The 21,260-nt window shown below is 46.7% G+C and overlaps 2 protein-coding genes across 2 annotated transcripts in view; one reads left to right on the top strand and one right to left on the bottom strand.

The window, feature by feature from the left end:
- Positions 1 to 883: 883 nt before the first annotated feature.
- On the bottom strand, positions 884 to 17,901 carry tshr (thyroid stimulating hormone receptor; the record flags this gene model as incomplete). The annotated part of the gene is made up of 10 exons (XM_084440055.1): positions 884 to 2,357; positions 2,954 to 3,142; positions 4,732 to 4,809; positions 6,223 to 6,291; positions 6,684 to 6,761; positions 7,875 to 7,949; positions 8,423 to 8,497; positions 10,115 to 10,189; positions 11,788 to 11,859; positions 17,732 to 17,901. 10 exons carry the CDS (start codon positions 17,899 to 17,901, stop codon positions 884 to 886), a joined length of 2,355 nt encoding a protein of 784 aa, XP_084296181.1.
- Positions 17,902 to 18,612: 711 nt separating this feature from the next.
- Positions 18,613 to 21,260, top strand: part of cep128 (centrosomal protein 128) — a 28,169-nt gene continuing 25,521 nt past the window's right edge. Inside the window, exons 1-5 of the mRNA XM_084440054.1 lie at positions 18,613 to 18,690; positions 19,505 to 19,672; positions 19,757 to 19,843; positions 20,374 to 20,500; positions 20,644 to 20,771. Of these exons, the coding sequence (XP_084296180.1) occupies positions 19,526 to 19,672; positions 19,757 to 19,843; positions 20,374 to 20,500; positions 20,644 to 20,771 (489 nt within the window). The 5' untranslated portion in view covers positions 18,613 to 18,690; positions 19,505 to 19,525. The remainder of the gene's footprint in view (positions 18,691 to 19,504; positions 19,673 to 19,756; positions 19,844 to 20,373; positions 20,501 to 20,643; positions 20,772 to 21,260) is intronic.

Here is a 21,260-nt window from a genome sequence, read left to right as displayed (position 1 = left end):
GAAAAACGTTGCAATGCAAAGAAAAATAAGTAGACAAATGTTTAATGAGTTTCAGTAATGTGATATATACATTTGGGACAAGATCAAGTCCCATATAGATGCCATTCAGAGTCCAGACCTATGAAAACACTATTGTCTGGCTTCCCCATTATGACTGCTATAGAATGATGCCATCTGAGGATGATCACATTCTCTCACTTCTCAGACACTCGTTCAAGGTTTTCATTTTGAATGTTACTGAAGGCAAGGTATGTCCACACACACAGTACAGCAATGACATTTGTCATCTGATTTCATTGCACAACAATCACTTCTTACATTTACAAATGTACACAAGATATTTCAGAAGCTTAAGGAATGTAGGCCTAATATTTCCCTCCGAAGCTTAGTCTATTTTCCCTCTGTTCTGCCCTGGGAACAAGCAGATCTAACAGATATAGGATACGCTCTTTAAACAACCAGGGGAGCAGCCTCAGTCTGTTCTTTCTAGTGGAGGAGTAAGTGTTTTAGGGAGCTCCTATTACACCAGTATATGAAGGGAAATGTATTAGACTTTAACTCACATATGATCGTTCAGTTGTGCATTTATATTGTACTTTATAGCTAACCTTTTTTAATCGCGTATTTTTAGCCAAAATGTCTTATCTGTATACTAAAACTTAAGGATAAAATGACAAAATGCAGATCAAATTAGATTTCCCTTAGAAGTCCCCAATCTACTATTAGATCTCAGTCTTCCTTTGGCATGTCGAAACATGTGGAAACAGTCAAAACCCCCAAGCAATAGTGCAGAGAAAAATACTGGCTCGCTGCAAAGTATATCTACAGATCAGTCCACACCTACGCTTCCAGTTCCGATTCCCCTGTGGCGTCTCCCCCCGACCTATCTACCGCCACAGACCCAGTCCTTGAGTTTGGGCTGGCGTGTCCGGGAGCCGGGTTGCTGGCTGAGGGGCTGGAGGAAGGCGACGGTGTGTCCAGAGTACTCCTGCAGGTGGATGGGAACCCCCTCCACACCTCTCTTCTTGTCTCCGTCTCTCTCCTTCCTGCCCTGGCACGCCGCCACGCTGCAGCTGCCCTTCGACGACACCGTCTGGCCCCGGAAGAGCTGCGCCCGCCGCTGGCACAGGCCCACCTTGCTGAGCAGGATGAAGACATCCCCCTGGAAAGCTTTGGTGAAGATGGCATAGAGGAACGGGTTGGCGCAGGAGTTGAGGGGATAGAAGAGAACCAGCAGGATCTTGGAGTTGGACACAGTGATCAATGGCCGGTCCAGCACGGCGGACATGGCGTAGAAGGAGATGGGCGCCATGCACAGGAAGTCGGTGAAGATCAGGACGGCCATGCGCTTGGCGATGTTGGTGTCTTTGGAGCCGGAGCGGTAGTGGGGATTGTGGACCGCGCAGTAGATCTTGATGTAGCACGCGCAGATGACCAGGAAGGCCAGGATGTTGAGAACGAGCACGGACACGATGTAGACCTGAGCCACCGGCGACTGGGTGTCCATGGGCAGGCAGATGCTGACCTTCTGGTAGCTGCTGACCCCCACCAGGGGGAGCACCGCCAGCAGGAAGCAGAACAGCCAGCCGCCCAGCATCGCCGCCGCCGCGTGCGACAGCCTCAGCTTCCTGTCCAGCCGCATGGCAAAGGTGATGGCGTGCCACCTCTCCAGCGTGATGACGGTCAGCGTGTAGACGGACAGCTCGCTGGCGAACACGGTGAAGAAGCCGGCCAGGCCGCAGCCGGGCCCCGTCTGCCAGTCGATGGCATAGTTGTAGTACTCCGTCCGGGTGTGGAGGTCGACGGAGGCGATGAGCAGCAGGTAGACGCCCATGCAGAAGTCGGCGAAGGCCAGGTGGCACATGAGGAAGCGTGAGACGGAGAGCTTGTAGTGGCTGGTCAACAGCACCAGCAGCACCAGAATGTTCCCCAGTACCGCCAGCAGGCTGACCAACCACACGGAAACGCGCAGGAAGCCGGAGCCCATGATGTCCTCGCACGGGTTGAAGTCGTCAGGCGCCGGCACGCAGGTGACCTCCTCGCCCTCCTCGCACACCACGTAGTCGTAGCGGCTGTCGAAGTCCTGGCCGGTGTCCTCCTGTGGGTTCTTCAGGGTCTCCCCGAAGCCCACGTCTTCGTCCGGCTGACCGCCGAAGTAGGGGTGGTAGTGCAGGCTGCTGTAGAAGTCCCGCCTGGGGTCCTGGGGGTCCCTGGAGAAGCTGTCGTCGCTGGGCTCCTGGTCGACCGGCTCCACCTCCACGTCACTCTGGAGGATAGGGACCACAAGCGGGCCCACAGACCTCTTCTGGTGCTGGTCGTAGAAGGCCGTCAGGTTGCAGATGATGTACTCCAGGTAGCTAGCGAGCACACACAAACACATATGGGTTTGAATTGTTATTAATTGGGGGGTTTTCAAAGAGCACGTCAAAAACATTCCTGTGCAATTCAAAAGTCAAGCAAATAAACGTATAGTCTTTCTTTATTATGGCACCCTTTACTGTACTATCAAATTATTTATATATCCAGTTTAAGAAAAAAATGATTCATGTTTAGAGAGAGTCATTAGTCTAGCTCAGGTCTCTTCCTACAATAACAGCTGTGACTGACACTAATTAAGGCAGCGTTGTACGGAGTAATAGGTAAACGCGTCAGAGCGTTGACTTAATCTACGCCAAGATCCACACAGGGGAAGTACAACAGCTGCCTCATTCACTGGCAAACCATCGTCAATCATACACTATACACACGCCAAACACAAGACCAGTTCAGTCTATAGCTGTATTTTGCTTTTCGCAAACAAACATCAAGGAACGAGTTTGCATGTCTACCTCCGTTACAACAGCAGGCCAGCTTTTCTCAAACGTCCGAAGACAAACTTTCAAAGCCCCCAAAACCCCAACTCAGGCTTGAAGCATCATGAGGTTCTCTCCCCTATTTGCCTGCGGTAACTCACCCTTTCTTCTTCTTCAGGTTCTTGAAGGCGCAGCAGTGGCTTGGGTAGGTCAGATTGGCCGTGGTCAGGTGTTTGAAGGTTTTGATTGGCGGGAGCTTCTTCAGGGCCCAGGCTTCACGGGCCATCAGTTCCCGTAGAGACTCCAGCCCGGCGCTGGGGAGGGAGGTGACGCCTGTGACGGACACGTCGCTGACAAGGGACAGGGTGGGGCAGGGAGGGGGTCACACAAGGGTCACTCTCAAAGGGGTTTGCTGTATATAAAGTGCTGACAGCTGGTTCAGTCACATAGGGAGGTCATCCAGAGTGCTCAGTTCACAGGGGGTGTCCTAGACTAGGGGATGTCACCGAGGTACCCTATCCTGGAGTAGCACTGTCCCCTCTCATATGAAAACAGTGTTTGTGGGGGATGTAGTTTAATCTCATTCAACAGGGGGGGAGTCCCTGGAAGCACGCCGATCTTGGGCTGATTAGTTTGGCAACTACCTCTGTGACTGTTTCAAACGGCATACCACGGTTACTTGTTTTCGGCGTCCACATAACCCACAAAACATTTCTGGCGATGCGTCTCGACCGACTGAGGAGCTTCTTGAACGGAGTGAAAAACACCAGTCCTCCATCTGTTTTCCCCCCAATTGGGGAAAGTCTCCATCATGGCCTTTAACTAATTACCATGCTGTTTCTCATTGTGCATAGCTGCCATGCCAACGCTGGAGACTGACTGGGACAATCTCCCTAGCGAGGGGGCCAGCTCTCCGCACGCCCGTGTTGTGATAGTGTTTTCGGTACATACCGTACTCTGTAGCCCTGCTCCACCCCCCCTTACAGGGGCCAAGCCGAGGTCAAGCACATTTACGGTTTCCTCATCTCCTTCGTATCTCGAAACGATCTAGGCAAATAAATGATTTAATAGGATGCACCGCGACACGGGCCAAGCGACACATTACGAGAGTTCACACTCTCCAAGCGCCGAGTGCTTTCCTGTCCTGTGTGGTCTTGTTTGTCCTCCCCAGCGACGCATTGCAAGTAGAAAAACACATCGGGGGCCAAGGGAGCAGAGAGCGACCATCTGATTTTGTCATTCCGGGATATTTAGTCCATGACCTCATGATGGTGACCTCACCAGGCCAGGACATGTCCCTGAGAGGAGCAGCCGTGGAGAAGGTCTTGAGGACCGCTGAGTTGTTCTCGAAAGACAAGACCACGGCTTCGGTTGTAGCAAGACGAGCATGGCGGGAAAGTAAATGGCGATGGTAAGCTGAAGGGTTTCTGTGTCGTTCAGGCCCAAGGAAAGAAGGAGGGATTTTCATGGAGAGAAACACCAGAACGAGCCGGACGTTTTGCTCTCTCATACTCACACACGATCCGGGTCTAATTTCCCAGTCAAAGGAACAGCTGTCGTTAAATTATTTTTGCCCTTTGAAGAGGGATGTAGCTCGTCTGCTATCACGTTTTCCAGACTTGCCTCTCACTCAATGCCTGCATTCATGAAGAGCTGAGAGGAGTACTGAGAAATATGTCACAGATTCATTTGCTATGGTGTGACATCATAGATCATCTTCTATACCAAAACTGGATATTTGAAAAAGGATATTACAAGTCACAAAAATGTATAAAATGATATTACAAGTCACACAAATGATTTGTCAAAGTGACTATCACATTAGTATTATTTGATCTTAATTAATACAAGTTATTCTCATTAATACATTTGATTTATACAGGTTATTCTCATTAAGAGAGATCAGAAGACATTCAACCAGGTACCGGCGGGGACTCACAGGATCATGGGGCCACTGACAGTGCCTGCAAAGGTCCTCTCGTCCATCCTCGTGAGGTGTTTGTTTCTGTGGAGGTCCCTGTCCAGAGGAAACACAAACATAAAGGTATGAAGCAAAATCCATAGGACAGCGTCCAGTCTCTGATCAAACGGACAGATGTGAGACACGGTGCAGTGTTTGCGTTAGCCTCACGGCCCCGGGTCTCCATGCTTATTTACACTGCTTTTAAGAGTTACGTTACGGATAAGGTCTTATTTGAGTGTTGTTTTAAATTAGACGCCCTGCGATCGGAGAGGCTACTTCTAAAACACGCTGCACCTTTAATATACATATACTCCAAGATCCCTAAATCTAATGATGATATTAAACCTCTGTTTGTCTTGGTCGCCCTGCGCAGGGATCGGCTCTCGCTCTGAGAACGCTCCACGCCAACGCAAACACCCGTGTGGTTAGACTCACTAAAGTGACTGGCTGGTCCATGGCTTAATTAGGGTCCATGATCCATGAGGACTAAGGACAGGGGGGGACAGATTCATTAATATTTCATATCCTGACAAGAAAGTTACAGTAGTGTGACAAAAGACTAGGGAGCTACGGGGACAACATAATTATGACAAAGCTAAGCAATGTTTATTCTGCTCTATTACTGTTCAACCATTATTTATCCAGGTTGGTCTGAGAGAAAGTGAACCTATGGAACTGTCTCAGTCAGACACAAGTTGGGTTGTTCTTTGTTCCTGGTAGGGAAGTGGAAGTGCCTTGATGTTGATTCACTGTCAGCCAACCTACTCTCCCATGTGAATCAGGGCTTCCTAATCAAGCCCAGAGCTGATCTTTCCGCACACACACGAGAGACGGGGCCGTGATCTTTCTGCTTGTGTAGTGTCAGTTTGAGTAAGGAAATAGAAAAGTCCAAATGGTTTAATCCTGTCAAAATATGAAGTTACTTAATTTCTGAAAATACAGGTTCGAAATAACTGAGCCTTCTAAGCCTCTGTGAAAGATAATCTAATGTCTGTGCTTCAGAGTTTGTTAGTGAAAAGGCTCTTTGTTGGTCAGCCACGGTTGTGTCAGGAGAGGTCACCAACTGAACCAAAACACAACTTAATTTGGCTGAATTATATCTTGCCAACTGAATTCATTTGGTTAAAATGACAAATGATCTCTTAAAGGAGTAGTAAAGGGAAAATGCATGTTTAGCCCTGTTTTAAGGTTAAATCAAGAGTTTAACATGTTTTTGAAAGATTTTTCAAGATGCCCACCCACATCCATTGTATGACCAAAACGGTGGTAAAGCAATTATCAGACTTTCTCAAAAGTGCTAGTTTTGTCAACGTTTTGATCTGAACCATTATCATAAGTAACCTTAAAACAGGGCTAAACATGCATTTTCCCTTTACTACTCCTTTAATCAGACAGGGATCGGTACAGACAGAGTGCACTTGTGAATATTTATTTTCATCATTTGGATAATTTGGATCTCTGACTTACACAGCATCCAGTTTGGTCCCGTTGAAGGCATGATGTTGTATCTCCATAAAGCCATTATTGTACAGATTCCTGTAGAACATGAAAACAATGGCTACATTGCACGTAACATGGATCAGTGTTTCACTGCAACCAATTCACTTTTGAGTTGATTTGGTCACTGGTCTTATCTAAACCGTGCGCTGTCAATGCAAAATAGTCGGCCTTTTCGCTGAGAATAATTTGCCTGTACTGCATATATGCAATTCTGTTAAAATAACCGCAGCAAACATATTTTGCTGTTATAAAACTAAAAACACACTTAGCGCTTTCCCTCAAAACCGAACCACTTGTCTGTAGCCTATTCCCTAGTTGGGTCCTGAGGGCCTGTCTGCCAGCGCGACTCGGACTTGGCGTGCGTCTGTAACAGCAGCACAGCGACAGCAGCAGGGAAACCACCGCTGGATGAACGGAGGGGCACTCACACAGTCAGCACATCGCTGGTGATACCGCGGAACGAGTTGGCGGGGATCTGTGTGATGTAGGGGTGGTCAGCAATTTCACTGTGAGGAGATAGGAGAGACAGGAAATGATGCAGTCGGGCTGTTCAGAGGGAGCGTCAGGACGAATGCAGTGGCAGAAATCTTGGGACAGCGTAGGAAAACTCAGACCGGGAGACAACTCACTCCAGCCCAGACACACACGCACACAAGTGCACGCACACAAGTGCACGCACACACACACACACACACACACACACACACACACACACACACAAGCGCTGGGTATTGGCAAGGACCTTACGATACGATACATATCACGACACATGGGTCACGATACAATACAGTACATATTGCGATACATTGCAATACTCTACATAATTTACTGAAATTTAAAAATACAACTGAAAATCCCAATCACACCCTGGAGGTGATCCTGAGAGCGGAGGGAATGTAAAGTCATTTTAAATCCATTTAAAACATGAATAACATATACAGTATATGACTGAATTCTATCTATGACTGAATTCTATCCTTGATTTTCTAGATATCTATTCCCTGTCTTGTTCTGTGTATTTTCCTTTTTTACTGTATCAATACTGTACTGTGGAAAATCAATACAGTATCACAGAAAAAAAAGTGATATATTGCTGTACACACACACACACACACACACACACCTCACTCCAGCCCAGAGCAAGTAGACCTGAGGGGACAATGCATCAGCATGAAGCTTATAGCTACAGTACAGTATAACCACCACACACACACACAAACACACACACACGCACACACACACACACACACAAACACCTGTACACAACCCTGCCCCCACATACCACCTCTACATACATGAGTAGATCAAATAAAGTTGACAAGTATTAGCGAGGTGTTAGTAGTGTAAACACTTCTAGCTAGCAGAGTGTGTTGTCTTACAGTATGAAGTTCTTCTAGCTAGCAGAGTGTGTTGTCTTACAGTATGAAGTTCTTCTAGCTAGCAGAGTGTGTTGTCTTACAGTATGAAGTTCTTCTAGCTAGCAGAGTGTGTTGTCTTACAGTATGAAGTTCTTCTAGCTAGCAGAGTGTGTTGTCTTACAGTATGAAGTTCTTCTAGCTAGCAGAGTGTGTTGTCTTACAGTATGAAGTTCTTCTAGCTAGCAGAGTGTGTTGTCTTACAGTATGAAGTTCTTGTCTTGCGAGTGGATGTTGGTCAGGTCAGGGAAGACTGTCAGGCCCGTGTTGAAAATCCCACTGAGAGGAACCAGGAGAGATACAGCACAGTTAGATACCGGTACCGACTAGCCAGCGTCTCCCCTTCCTCGTCAATCAGAACCACAGCAGAACCTCCAGATGGAAGTGGACTCGGTGCCTCCCAGCGTTGGCACGCACAGAAGGAGCCTTTAAGATGAATGGAAATAATAGCCCCAATTATTGTTAAAGCCAAATATTTGAAGACAAGTCCCATCTCTGTATTTTGGGCTAAAGTGATGTTGTCAGTGGTTAAGACTCAGTATGGTGTTCCAGAGGCCAAGATGGCTTTGATTCTAACAGGTTCTGAAGGGTATTAAGGTTTTTTCCCTCCTTGGATCATTATTGTAAATACTCACAGGTATTTCAGGTCATGTTTTGAGCTTTTCCTCCGTAAATCATTATTGTAAATACTCACAAATATTTCAGGGTGTGTTTCTGTGTTTTCCCTCCAGGATCATTATTTAAATACTCACAGGTACTTCAGGTTCGGGAGGTTCTTGAACGCTTCGGGGTCAATGTAGGACAGATTTTTTGCATTCCGAATCTCACTGAAAAGCAAAACACAAACATTCTTTAGTACTTTCACGACTATGTCCAATGTGTGTTTGCATCTTCCAGGACAGTAGGTGCTTATGAATCTGAAACATTAAACAACATCTCTGAGTCGCTGAGATACAGTACATGTTGTAATAACACATGTTGTAACACAGTCACTGCGATACAGCATGTCGTAACAGAGTCACTGAGCATATAGCACATGTTGCAACAAGAGTTACTGAGCATACGGCATAGGTTGTAACACAGCACACGCTGTAACATACAACACAAGTAACAGGAACAGTTGGTACAAGGCTTGGATTCATGCGTACACACAGTTCAGAAGGGTGCTTCAGGTGTAAATACACATATACATGCATGCATGCCCACTCACACACACACACACACACACACACACACACACGGATACTGTACAAATTGCAATACTCAGACAACTCCGGAAGTAGAGTTCAATAAGCGTGTCATTAGAGTGTTTACCCTGGTGGACCCTGGTCTGGGAGAGATCCAGAGACCAGCCCCCTTCTGCTATCCTTCTGCTGTGTGAAGACCACTGGGAGCCCAGAGAGTGTGTCTGTGCAGTGAACCGTCCTCCATCTCCACCCCTGCTCCCATCAGCCCCGGCTGCCCCTGGCACGTGCGCACAGCCAAAACCCCCCAACAGCCCGTGGCCCCCAATGCCTCAGCCCCGAGCCCCGATCTCTACCCCAGCAGCTGCCGAGCAGCCAGCCAGCCGCAGGCAGTTGACAGGAAGCAGAATATTAATTTCTGTCTGACCCCTGAAGGAAACCTGAGAGGAATGCCATTATTAGTGGTATGGCACGCCACCGGGCCAATCAGCAGAGAACGGGCCCTGGAGAACCCATCTGAATTACTGGGGCTTCGGCACTTCCTGGATACGCATTCTGCCCTCTGAGCCTATCCCAGAGCTGGAAGGCTGCAGGTGGGCGTCACCCATGCAGCACAGGGATTGAGTACCATAAGAGTCTACCATCATGCAGAAAGCATACAAAGGAGATCTCTGAACACTGATTAGGTAAAACATTATGGAAAAATGTATTGATTTTCGGTGTAAATTAAAATCATAGAGGGATTGACAGGAGAATGTATACTCACTCCATAATCCACCTCAATCCCATAATTGAGAATACACACTCTCTTGGTTTCGGCTCATTCCTTATGAGACACTTAAACTAGAGCTAAAGCATGAACATGGAAAACCAGATACTAGCTTGCGGTCGGGGCTCTCCTCTAACACGGCCGTGTGTTTAGAAGCACGCCGGTTGGTGATAGACAGGATACAGCGACTTTACCGGGTATGTCCGTTTTTTTCCTGTGTGTGTTAGGTTGAATGGTTACATAAAAAGCCACTTGAAAAAGTGCCATTCTCAACATTCTCTAGTGGCGGAGCCTGTAAAGTGAATATACACCCAGCTGTACGAAACCTCTCTCAGCAGATGTTTTGTAACATCGCTGATTGAGAGTGAACATAAAACCATGTAAGTATGTCAGTTCTAAATGTTTTTCACAAGGTTTAGATATGCTCACCTTGAGTTTTGAGCTTGAGAACAGGACAACGGGATGCAGCTGTACGAGGTGTCTATACTTACATGTGGGTGATTTTCTTCAGGTTGTAGAACGAATGTCTCTCAAGCTTCTCCAGAGTCACATCCACCGACACGTGTCTGAAAGAGATTGAAGAGTTTTTGACCGATTTTGCCCTTTCTAGGCCAATTTCGCCCAACGTGACATACATTTATTGATAGACAATGAAGTTAGTGTGCAAGTGAAATTTTTGACATAGGACCTGCTTGTTACAAGTGAACCAACAAATGATCCCAAAGCCTGATCCTAACCACCAACCATGTCCCTAAGCTTCGAAAGCTGTGTGTAATTTCACAGGTATGCGGCACCAAGATCCATCGGCGGTGGTTCTTTGATTTGTTATTGCTCTGGAACTACTGTGTACTTAATTGCTTCTAAAATAAACGATGACTTAGATTGGATTGGCAAACTTAGATTGGAGAGAGAAAAAGAAAGAATGGATGTCTTCATTGTAACATAACCAGTACTCTAGATAAAAACAACCCAATTTACTATTTAATAACTAATAAATAGTATTTCACTGCTCCCAAATTAGGGAGGTTGCATCCTAAATGCATGTCTAGTATTAGTTTGGGCTGACCTGGGTGTAAAGGGCTCTCTCTTCCCTCAATCTGTTAAATTAACCAGGGAACCAGGAGGTAATGATGCAGAATACTGGCTCTCTGGGTGATAGACAGGCTCTCTGAGTGAGACTGGTATGAACTATAGCCTCGTGAGACCACCTGATCTAGCAAGCTCACATTCAGTCTCTCTTAGTTTCTCTCATATCAGGCTGGACTTATTCTCCAATTAGATTGTGACCGGGCCAATCAGGGACTGTGTTTTGACGGCTGTTCTGCCCCCAGCAGCCCCTGATTGGTTACCATAGTTGATGTGTGAAAATGAAATACAGGCCGTTCGCAAAACAGTCTCCCGAAGCAACGAGCAGTAACGTTAACGTCAGTAGAATAAACACAGCCATAAGTGCAGTTATTGCAGAAATAGACTCAATAACAACAATTAAACAAGAACATGAGTATGCACTAGCGGAGTTTCGCGGAGGAAAAGTCATTTCCGAGGTTCTTCCAACTGGATTTGGCAAGTTTTGTTACGCTGATTGGCTGAAGGAGTTACTGTAGTCTGTCAAGGCAAGTAGCCTACTCTCGCACACTGAAATCGTTGTAGATAGAGTCAGGCCAGACTGATCTGCGTATAGAAACTGAATGTGAGCTCGCTAGATCAGGATGGTTTCATGAGGCTACTGTAGGTCAGGATCCCTCCGTTACCAGCTGTCTCTCCTCAGGCGTGACTTGGACTCAGGCCCTCTGAGGTCCATATCGAGGCCTGAGTGTGTATATATATTATTTTATTTTTTTACCACAGCATCTTCACCTCCGGGCCTGGTGTGAGAGAAGGCTCTGCTCTGGAATAACCTTTCTGAGGTGGTGTGAGGGCCGACATTCCTATTCTAGGAACACATTAGAGCTTCCAAGCATGATTAGCAGACAGCCGTGACACTTAACAGAGGGCATATCATCTGCCTGGGTGGAGGAGAGAAGGAGAGGAGAATGGGGATGTTTTTCCACGTTTCTTGGACCAGACCATTTTCAAAGGCCACAGGTGGACGGGAGTGGAGTTAGACTTGGGATCTTTAATAAGCCAGTGAGGCCAAAGGCTAAGGACATGAGGAATCACTCACATCTGCGAGATGTTGACCATGTTGGAGAAGGCGTCTGCTGGCACTGATGTCAGATGAGTCTCCAGAAGCCATCTGTTTGAAAATAAGAAAATGTGGTCAGGCAGTACAATTTCTAGTTGGTTTTCATAGCACTTTCGACCAGACGTTCCAATCATATTGCTTGTTGTCTCTATCCAAAGTGTTGATTTCTACATCATTATTGTTTGATTCTGTTTCCCTCTGCAGGCTCCAGGCCGGACCCCCCCCCTCAACCCCCTGGGCTGGTGAGCCATGTAAATACAGCTCTTGGGGGTGAAAAGCAGAAATGTGTTGATAGATTTGAGAACCAAAAAAAAAGGGTAGTTGGAGGGAATGTGTCACTCCACACGCTGCAGATTGCTTGGATTTCCGAGAGAGCTATTGCAGATATCTCTTGCTGAATCAAACAGAATTCTCAGCTTACTCCATAGGCAATGGCCCAACATTGATAACTTGTGTGTTTCTTGTTATTGGGTTTTCTCTAGGCGTGGATGAAAGGCCGCTTTGAAGCACGATGTAAACCCCGTCATAGAAACGTTAGGGGAAAACAAAGCCTTAGGTCTGACCTGAGCCTCAGCCAACCCAAACAACGGCTGGGGCTGCTTAGAACCTGGGCTTAGAACCTGGGCAGAGAGACTTCAGCACTGCAGATGGGTCTCTTCTGAGAATAAGATCTATTGTATACTGTATATCCTTCCTATTGTATCAAAATATATTAGTGATTAGTTATGATTATGGGGCATCATTGAGGATATCTTGCTTAACATATCGCAGATTCTGTACACCACAAATTAGGCCTATTGACGAATAACCATATGTGTGTTTTGATTTTTTTGGGGAGCGCTTGATCAGTAACAGATGTACAGATCATAGTAATAATATTTTGTGTGAATGATATACATCACTTACATGTACACAATGTCATGTAGTGCTGTGGATTTAACCCTCTTCTGATGTAAAAATCAGAAGATATTGAGATTATAAAACAGTAACACAACTGTAAATGTAAATGGCACATGGTTCGTCTGTAGGCTTCATATCTATAGCAGATCATTCAAAACGTTTAGTCAATGTTGTCATTAGTAGAACCATTTTAGGTGCTTCCGTTCTCCAGGTGAACTCTCTCCCTCTGAAAACCCATTTTGAGAAACATTTTGGTTCCAGGTAGAACTATTTAATCAAGCAAAGATCTCAGCTAGAACCATATAACCAAAAAAGGTTCCTCAAGGACTTTTCAGAGGGTTTCCCTACAGACACAACATAAGAACGCTTTTAGAACCCTTTTTTTGTGGGAGTGCATGTTTGACATGCTGGACTGTCTGAAGCGTGGATTATGTCGCTACCCTCCCGTAGCCTACTCTCCTTCTGCTCACGAGACAGCTATTCCAAAACCAAGACAAATATTTACACATTTTGGATGAATCTACTGTATCAGGGAGAGGGAGAACTGGAGGATCCACGCTGTCAGTTCTATTTGGTGGAACGCTAGGCTAAGACTGAGGGATGGAGTGTGCGAGCGTGGGGGTTCCTCCTCAGTACCTCAGTAAGAGTGGGAGCTCGTGCAGGCTGCGTACTGTGACAAACTCAAACAAACACATCGACGCAGAGCAGACCCAGTCACCATAAACCCCCGCGCTGGTTGGTTCGGCCCGTTTTCACCGCAACCTCAAAAACCCAAACAATCAGCATGTATTACACTGGAGCCCTGGAGGGCAGGCCATCACACAGGCCGGGGAAAATCACTCCCGCAATTTGTCATTAAGGGAGGAAGCTGTGAAAACAAGCAAGTCGGAGCGAGATTTTGAAGTGCGGAAAACCAACGTAATTTATAATGGTGTCAGTGAAGGACTGAGAACCTAGCCCTGCATTAACCCTGGGGTGTCTTTCTGTCTACTGACACTGCAGGTAGCAGAGAGAGGCTGTCACACTGGGAATGATAACAGTAATAACATCACTCATTATGTAGGTCATACCAGCGTAACTCAATCCAAAGTATTCTCAAATCCTGAAAATCAGTCAGAAGAGTCAGTCAAATGAGTAGGCTCCCGTAGATCAATCCTAATCAGGTGCTGCGTTGTGAAGAGGAGAACTGCAGAGCCGTCGTGTCCTCTAACTGTCACACCCACTGAACTGCAGTGTCGGGGTAACTAGAGCACAGCAGGAGCAGGAGAAAAACACACCACTTCTTTGCAGTTTCAAAATCACACTGACTCGCGGCTCTAATGTGTTTTCTCAAGCCCTAAACAGATGACCTCAGAGACGTACAGTATGAAGTAGGCTAACTCCAACCGTTTCCATGTCTGTGGACGGTACGGATATGGCACAAATTATTAAGTTGGGCATTGGTCATCATTTCCATGAATTCCAGTTAATAAAGTGAACACTTTTGTTAAGTTATATCGGCTAATTCTATCCCTATGTATCACTATGGTCTGGGTTGGGAGACAGTGGATAGATCTACCCTATTCCAATGAACTATCTCATTCTGAAGGCTGCATCCAAGAATTCCAGATTTTTTGAGAGACTGAAGCCATTGTGGGTTTTCCTCCTCTTGAAGTCCCCACCACCACCACCACCACCACCACCACCACCACCACCACCACCATCCCCCTAATTATTCTCAAATGGCACACTCGTTGAGTGTTTGAGAAATGTGCTGTAAAAAGTAAATATTGTATCTGAAGGCATCAGCCAAGCCTAGCCTCTGGTGTTGGACGGAGCCAGTAGTCACGCTACACAGGATTTTAAGAGTGTCTGTGCTTTGCTTTCCAGCTCTGCCCTCTCCAACACATGGACCTGAGCAACCTGCAAAAACCCACCCACAGAAACAAACATGGAGGGCACTCCACTCGGGTTCAGTAAGGTTACACGCACTGCACAACCTCACACACGCATGCATGTGAGCGTGCACACACACATTGTGTCTGGTGTGGAGGATTGGCTTGCTATTGTCTTGTTGTTCTCTTCGTCTTGTGTGATTCATGATTTTGTATGTGGTCCCTGGCAAATAAATGCAATAAACTAAACTAAACTGTTGTAATTGTTGTTAATAAAAAATAAACAAACGGGATGTACAATCAGTCAGCCTCTCACAAAGACAACCAGGCAACCAGCGCAGTGACACAGTGACAGCCAGGTTTGGACTAGGTCATCTGGATTCAGCTCTGATGGCCTGACCCTGTCACTAGGGTCACGGCGTGTTAACTGTAATACCCCCCCCTCCCTTCCTTAGTTCTTCCTCCTCCTTCCTCACACCTCATCTAGCAGAACATCCCTATCTGTCACACGGTGAACCCGGACCAGCCCACTACCATAGCCCAGGGTCTATTTCAGACCGGGGTTTGTTTTGGAGATATTTTCATCTGGGTCTCTGTTCTAGTCTTTCGTTTCCCCCCCCCTAGACGCTGGGAAACTCGGCAAGGCGTAAGAATGCGGTGGCATCACTGGGATGTCTGGGGGTCTGAATAGGGCCAGTGATGGGGGGATAACACTATGTGATGGGTACCCTGGGAGGAGGGGAGGAGAGAGAGGAGAGGAGGGGGGGGAGGGGTGAGGAGGGGAGGGGAGAGAGGGGAGGAGAGAGAGAGGAGAGGAGGGGGCAGGGGGGGAGAGGAGAGGAGGGGAGGGGAGAGGGGTGAGGAGGGGAGGGGAGGGGAGAGAGGAGAGGAGGGGAGAGGGGTGAGGAGGGGAGGGGAGAGAGGAGGGGAGGAGAAAGGAGAGGGGCGAGGAGGGAAGGAGGGGAGGGAGGAAAGAGTAGACGAGAGGAGAGGAGGGGAAGAGAGGGGTGAGGAGGGGAGAGAGGAGGGGAGGAGAGAGGAGAGGGGTGATGGGGGAAAGAGGAGGGGAGAGGAGAGGAGGGGAGAGGGTGGATGAGGCGAGAGGAGGTCGTGGGAGAGGAGTCGTGGTTGAGTGTATAAGACAGAAGGAGGTTATGGGATTGAAAAACAAGCTGGAGGAAAATGTGGATTATTGCAGGGTTTTCCTCCCCCCCTCTCAGACCCCTCCCTGCCCTCCCCGATGCCTCGCGGGGGTGCGACAGATGCCCCTGTCCCCAGAAATTCAGCATTAGAGATGTGACGGTATGAAAATCACGATTATGGTGACCAAAATGATCCCGGTTATCGGTATTGTTAAAGCTGAAAATGTTCAAAAACTACTGATACAGACACTGAAATCATTCACCGAGTTTTATATTGACAACCACAAATAAAATTAGCAGCACTATACACTTTTTGTTTGCATTAAAATCATGCATCTGTTGCTAACTTTGGTGAGATTGAGACTGTTGCTAACTTTGGTTGATGCTGGACAGTATTTACAGTGTTTTTCAAAGAGTGGTAATGAAACATGGTTTTAATGATAATTTTATTGCGATAAATGTTATTGAGTTTTATTGCAGGTTTATCATTATACCGGTTATCATTTCATCCCAATTCAGCAACAGAACATGACATTCATTTCAACAACAGCCACTCGAGGCCAAGGCAACGCTCACGCACATCATCTTAGATCATGTGTACCCACCAGATTCCTGACAGATTCCTCATGTCCACATGTAATGGGAGACAAAGAGAGGCCTTCCCGGTGTTATGTACAGTACACTGCTGCTGTGCAGTGCTGGGGGCGATTCCATTCAACATCTATTCTCTTTATTCCTTTGTTTTCAGTATTTACTTCCAGTCCTCTCATGTTGACATGACACGCGTCCATCTCCTCTACAGGTCAACCCAGTGAGGTCAAGGGCCCAACCCAGGACCAGGACCAAGATCAGAACCAAAACCAGGACCCAGGACCAGGACCAGGACCAGGACCAGGACCAGGACCAGGACCAGAATCAGGACCAAGACCAAGACCAGGACCAGGACCAGGACCAGGACCAGGACCAGGACCAGGACCAAGACCAAGACCAAGACCAAGACCAGGACCAGGACCAGGACCAAGACCAAGACCAAGACCAGGACCAGCACCAGGACCAGGACCAGGACCAGCCAGCTCCAAGGTCCTCAACTCTCTGGCTGACCGAGCAAAGCTCACTGAGCTGGGGATCTGTGTTCTGGATTTCCTCTCTCTCTTTCTCTTACTCCCTCTCTCTCTCTCTCTCTTTCTTTCTGTGATTCTCTCTTTCTCGCTGGTTCTAGCGGTGCCACTCACCGGCCACTTCCAGAAGCCTGGATACTGTTTCAGTGTCACAGCGTAAGGCAGTGTTTGCTCTGGCTGGGCTAGAAAGGAGCGTTTTAAAGGTATAATGCTGAGGACTCAGGGGCAGAGTAGAGCTGGTAATGTCAAAACCAGGACATTCTGATAATGAATAATACTATTTCTTGCACTGTAATCTAAGGGTATTTTCAGAAAACTCTAAAACAAACAAAGCTAATCGAATGCTGAACCAAGATAATATTTATATTTTCTAAAGGAATTCAAAGGAATTCAAAAGGATTATTGTTCATTTTTTTCCCACATTGTTCAATGTTTCTTCTTGCTGTAACTTTTATACACTTTAATACGGTAATGGGATAGTTGAAGTCGTAATGATCCTGTGGAGATTATGAATGATGGACATACAGTAACACACAATGGAAATGTGACCACAACACACACACTTTCTCAATGCTCTCAGCGTCTCCGAGACATCTGTCTGGTTACAGTCCCCTCTCATTATAGAGAAATATTGTAGCCTACAATACGTGCTTATTATTGTAGAGTTTTGAGTACGGTTACACAAGATGCCACAAAGATAAATGGAATAAAAAGTAATATTTTAATATTGTTTTCAAACTCTCTCTCTCTCTCTCTCTCTCTCTCACACACACACACACACACACACACACACACACACACACACACACACACACACACACACACACACACACACAAATAAATAAATGAAATACAATTATAGACCATCTTCTGAATATTGTCTACTTACAGTGTCTCTGTGCTTGCAGGGAATCTTGGAATGACATCAATGTGAAAGCATGAGATTATGTAGGTCTCCCACTCTGAGCATTCGCAAACAGAGGGGCAGGCTTCGGGTTCCGCCAAGGTGTCGATAGGTAAGGTAACCAGCGTAAACAGCGCACATGTTATCACTTGCATGCTGTATTGCTCGCCTTTTACCTCTCCGGTCAAGTAAATTCCTTCAATTTCCCTGTGAGCAGCCCAGTGATAGCCTACCGCTGCCCGAGAGTCTGTCAGCTTCCCTCACCTGTCCCAAGCAGCAAATTGAAGTTGAAGCCTGTGACTTTGTTTTGAATAAAGCATAGGAACTCTGCACTGAAATTACACACATAGTTTTCTTATTGGCCGAGACTCCGAGTGGTGAGAGACATGGGTGAGAGGAGAGGGATACTGGGACACTGCAATATAGAGGTAGTCCTGCTTGGGAGCTATCAACCGTTGATTTAGGGGGCACCCTTGTGTTGGACATGGGAACTGAATCTTTTTTTTTTTCTTTTTTTTTTACTTCATAATGATACTTGCGTTATTGGTTTCTGTTCTGTTCTATTATATAGGCCCTATCGACAAATTTAGGCTATTGATAATTATCTGTTGCCTAATTATCAATAAATAAAAAATATTTCGTTAGATTTGGTCAATAACCACATCTTTATCTAATCAAATGAGCTGTTGAGAAGAGCGGCAGTAGTGGCGCTAATGTATCCCCTCCCTGAAGCTTTGGACATTGTAGTTCTCAAACGCGAAATATTCAAGTACAGCTATGATTCTAAAAACTACAATTCCCTGTACCATGTCAAGTGTCGATTTGTTGTCTTCCTGTTCAAAGGCGGCGGCCAGTTCAAGTTGCCATAGAGAGAGACGCTAGTTCACATCTTTGTCACTTGCTAAAGTGACCTGTTAACGGTTCCATGTAGCAAATCCACTTTGGTAAGTGAAGCAGATAGATTGAGAATATTTATGAACTAGTTTACTTTAGGTCAGAAATGTCTCGGTGGACCTTTTCATTGAATTAACCAGTTTTCAAGCTAGCTACTAGCTAGCTAGCACTGCTTTACCAACCACCAACTTGTTGCTAGATCTGGCTAGCATAGACAAAAAAAGTTGGTGTGTGCAACTCCTCCTGTGCTGGGTTCCATGTGGCTGGCACAAGCTGGTTAGCAAGCCTAGACCCATGTTATTTGCTGTCAGCTAAATGTAAATAAACGGTTGCTGTTTGATTGATACTACTTAGCCAATAGCCGAAACTGCTTTACTCTTAACTGCACATTATGCACACTATTTTGATTACTACATAGGTGTTGTAACGTTGGGGCAGTGTATGTGCAATTTGTGGGTTGATAGCCGTCTACGTATGTACTGTAGCAAAGTATTGTGTATGGGTGACCGCACAGCACACATATATGTTATGTTATCCGTATTTTAACAGCAGATACTATGTCCACATATGTGCCCAAGACAATTTCCCTTAGGGACAATAAAGTATATCTTATCTTAGAATATAATGGACGTAAACTAACTAGTTGAACTGATGCTCGTCAAATCACTCTCCTTATAGCTTAGCTTGCTATATTTGACTAGTGTCATAGTGACAGTTTGCTTGCTCGACTGACGTTATCACACAAGCTATCTGCCCCTAGCGACCTTCAGTAATACATTATAACTGTCGTGCAGGTGTGCTCTCACTAATAGCTGATAGCTATGATCAGATATATGTAATTTCTTATTTTTTTCTCCCTGACAGGGACTACCTCGGTCCAAAACAATGGAGTCATCCAGCGAGTCGGATACCTACGAGAGGACGAGGGGGCCTAGATCCCGAGGGAGGGACACGCACCCCAGACCCAGACGGGACAACGCCCCGAACGCTGTGATCTCAGAGAAAATCAACACCTTGGCGAGTACTTTACAGGTACTCCTTCAACACTCCTCTCCATCACCTAAGATAAAGCTGTCAAGCCGTCCCAAACCTCCTAATAGCTTCTCTCTCTCTCAGGACACGAGTAGAAACTTGAACAAAGTCGACCGGATGCTGGGTCAGCACAGAGAGCACACAGATGACCAGTCAGAAGCTATGGCCATGGTGAGTAAAACTCTGTCAAACTCTCAGCTGAACTCTGTCAAAGATTCAAATTACCTCTCCACAGAACTCTGTCGACAATTCAAATTAACCTCTCCACAGAACTCTGTCAAAGATTCAAATTAACCTCTCCACAGAACTCTGTCAAAGATTCAAATTAACCTCTCCACAGAACTCTGTCAAAGATTCAAATTAACCTCTTCATAGAACTCTTGTCAAACATTCAAGTGAACTAATTCAGAAACTCTGTCAAAGATTCAAGTGAACTGATACGCTGAACTGTGTCCGACGGCCGACCGTCCCCTGGTAAGCTCACAGGAAGGGCTGGGGTCCTTTTGTTTGTCGGGAAGCAGGTTTCCTGAGTAGGCAGCCCGAGTATCACTCTGAACCCACGATCCCGAACACGCATACACTCACACTCTTCTGTTTGTCTGTCTCTGGTCTCTGCTTCTATTATATCCATCTCACTCTCTGCCTTTGTCCCTTCTCTTTCTCCCTCCCTCTCTTTCTCCCTCTCTCCCTCTCCCTCCCAGCTGAGGGAGAACCTGGAGGAATCTATCCAGCAGCTCCAGAGCCAGAGGTTGAGGAGATCCAGCGGAGCTCACAGTGCCTCGGGCTCCACCCTGCACAGCAGCGACCTGGACGGGGGCTCCGCCTCAGGTCAGACCTCCGACCACGTCCTCCGCAAGACCGTCGGGCATGAAGCCGTTAAGATCAGTGCTGTGCAGCGCAGGAGCTAGTGCAACAGCGTACTGGCAGAACAAACAGACTCGCATGAGAAATGTGTCTTTGTTTGTCTTCAGACGGCCAGCGCTTCTTCACCCCCACCTCGCCCCTGAGGGACTATGGCGGCTCGAGGTCGGCCGGAGGGAGGAGGCGGTCCCGGTCGGCCACGGTGCGCTTCAGAGACCCTGGCCTGGCCGGGGAGGATGTGAGTATCAGACCCGGGTCTAACCTACACAAACTACTCTCATTCACTTTAGTGTGGTCTTCAGTCTGTCTGGAGGGTCAGGTGGGCGGGGCTTCCGTCTGTCTGGAGGGTAAGGTGGGAGGAGTTTCAGTCTCTTTAGGGTCAGGTGGGCGGGGTTTCAGTCTGTCTGGAGGGTCAGGTGGGAGGGGTTTCAGTCTCTTGAGGGTCAAGTGGCCGGGGTTTCAGTCTGTCTGGAGGGTCAGGTGGGTGGGTTTTTCATATTTGGGAAGTTCACTGGTTCCATTGTGACAGACGACAACAATCTGGCACCGATTAAGTCATTTAAAATCAATTCAAATAGTATTTTGATTCAGGTCTGGTGAGTGTATGAATTGTCCCCTCTCATACCCTGGAATCTACATCACTCACTCACTAGTGGTGTAGTTAGAGAATTCAGCTACTAGGTGGCGCTCTCTATCCATAACGCATGTGGCACCAAACTGTAACTAC

Source organism: Borostomias antarcticus (genome assembly GCF_949987555.1).
Source record: "Borostomias antarcticus genome assembly, chromosome: 6".
NCBI lineage: Eukaryota > Metazoa > Chordata > Actinopteri > Stomiiformes > Stomiidae > Borostomias > Borostomias antarcticus.
This window is presented reverse-complemented; position numbering and strand designations above follow the sequence as displayed.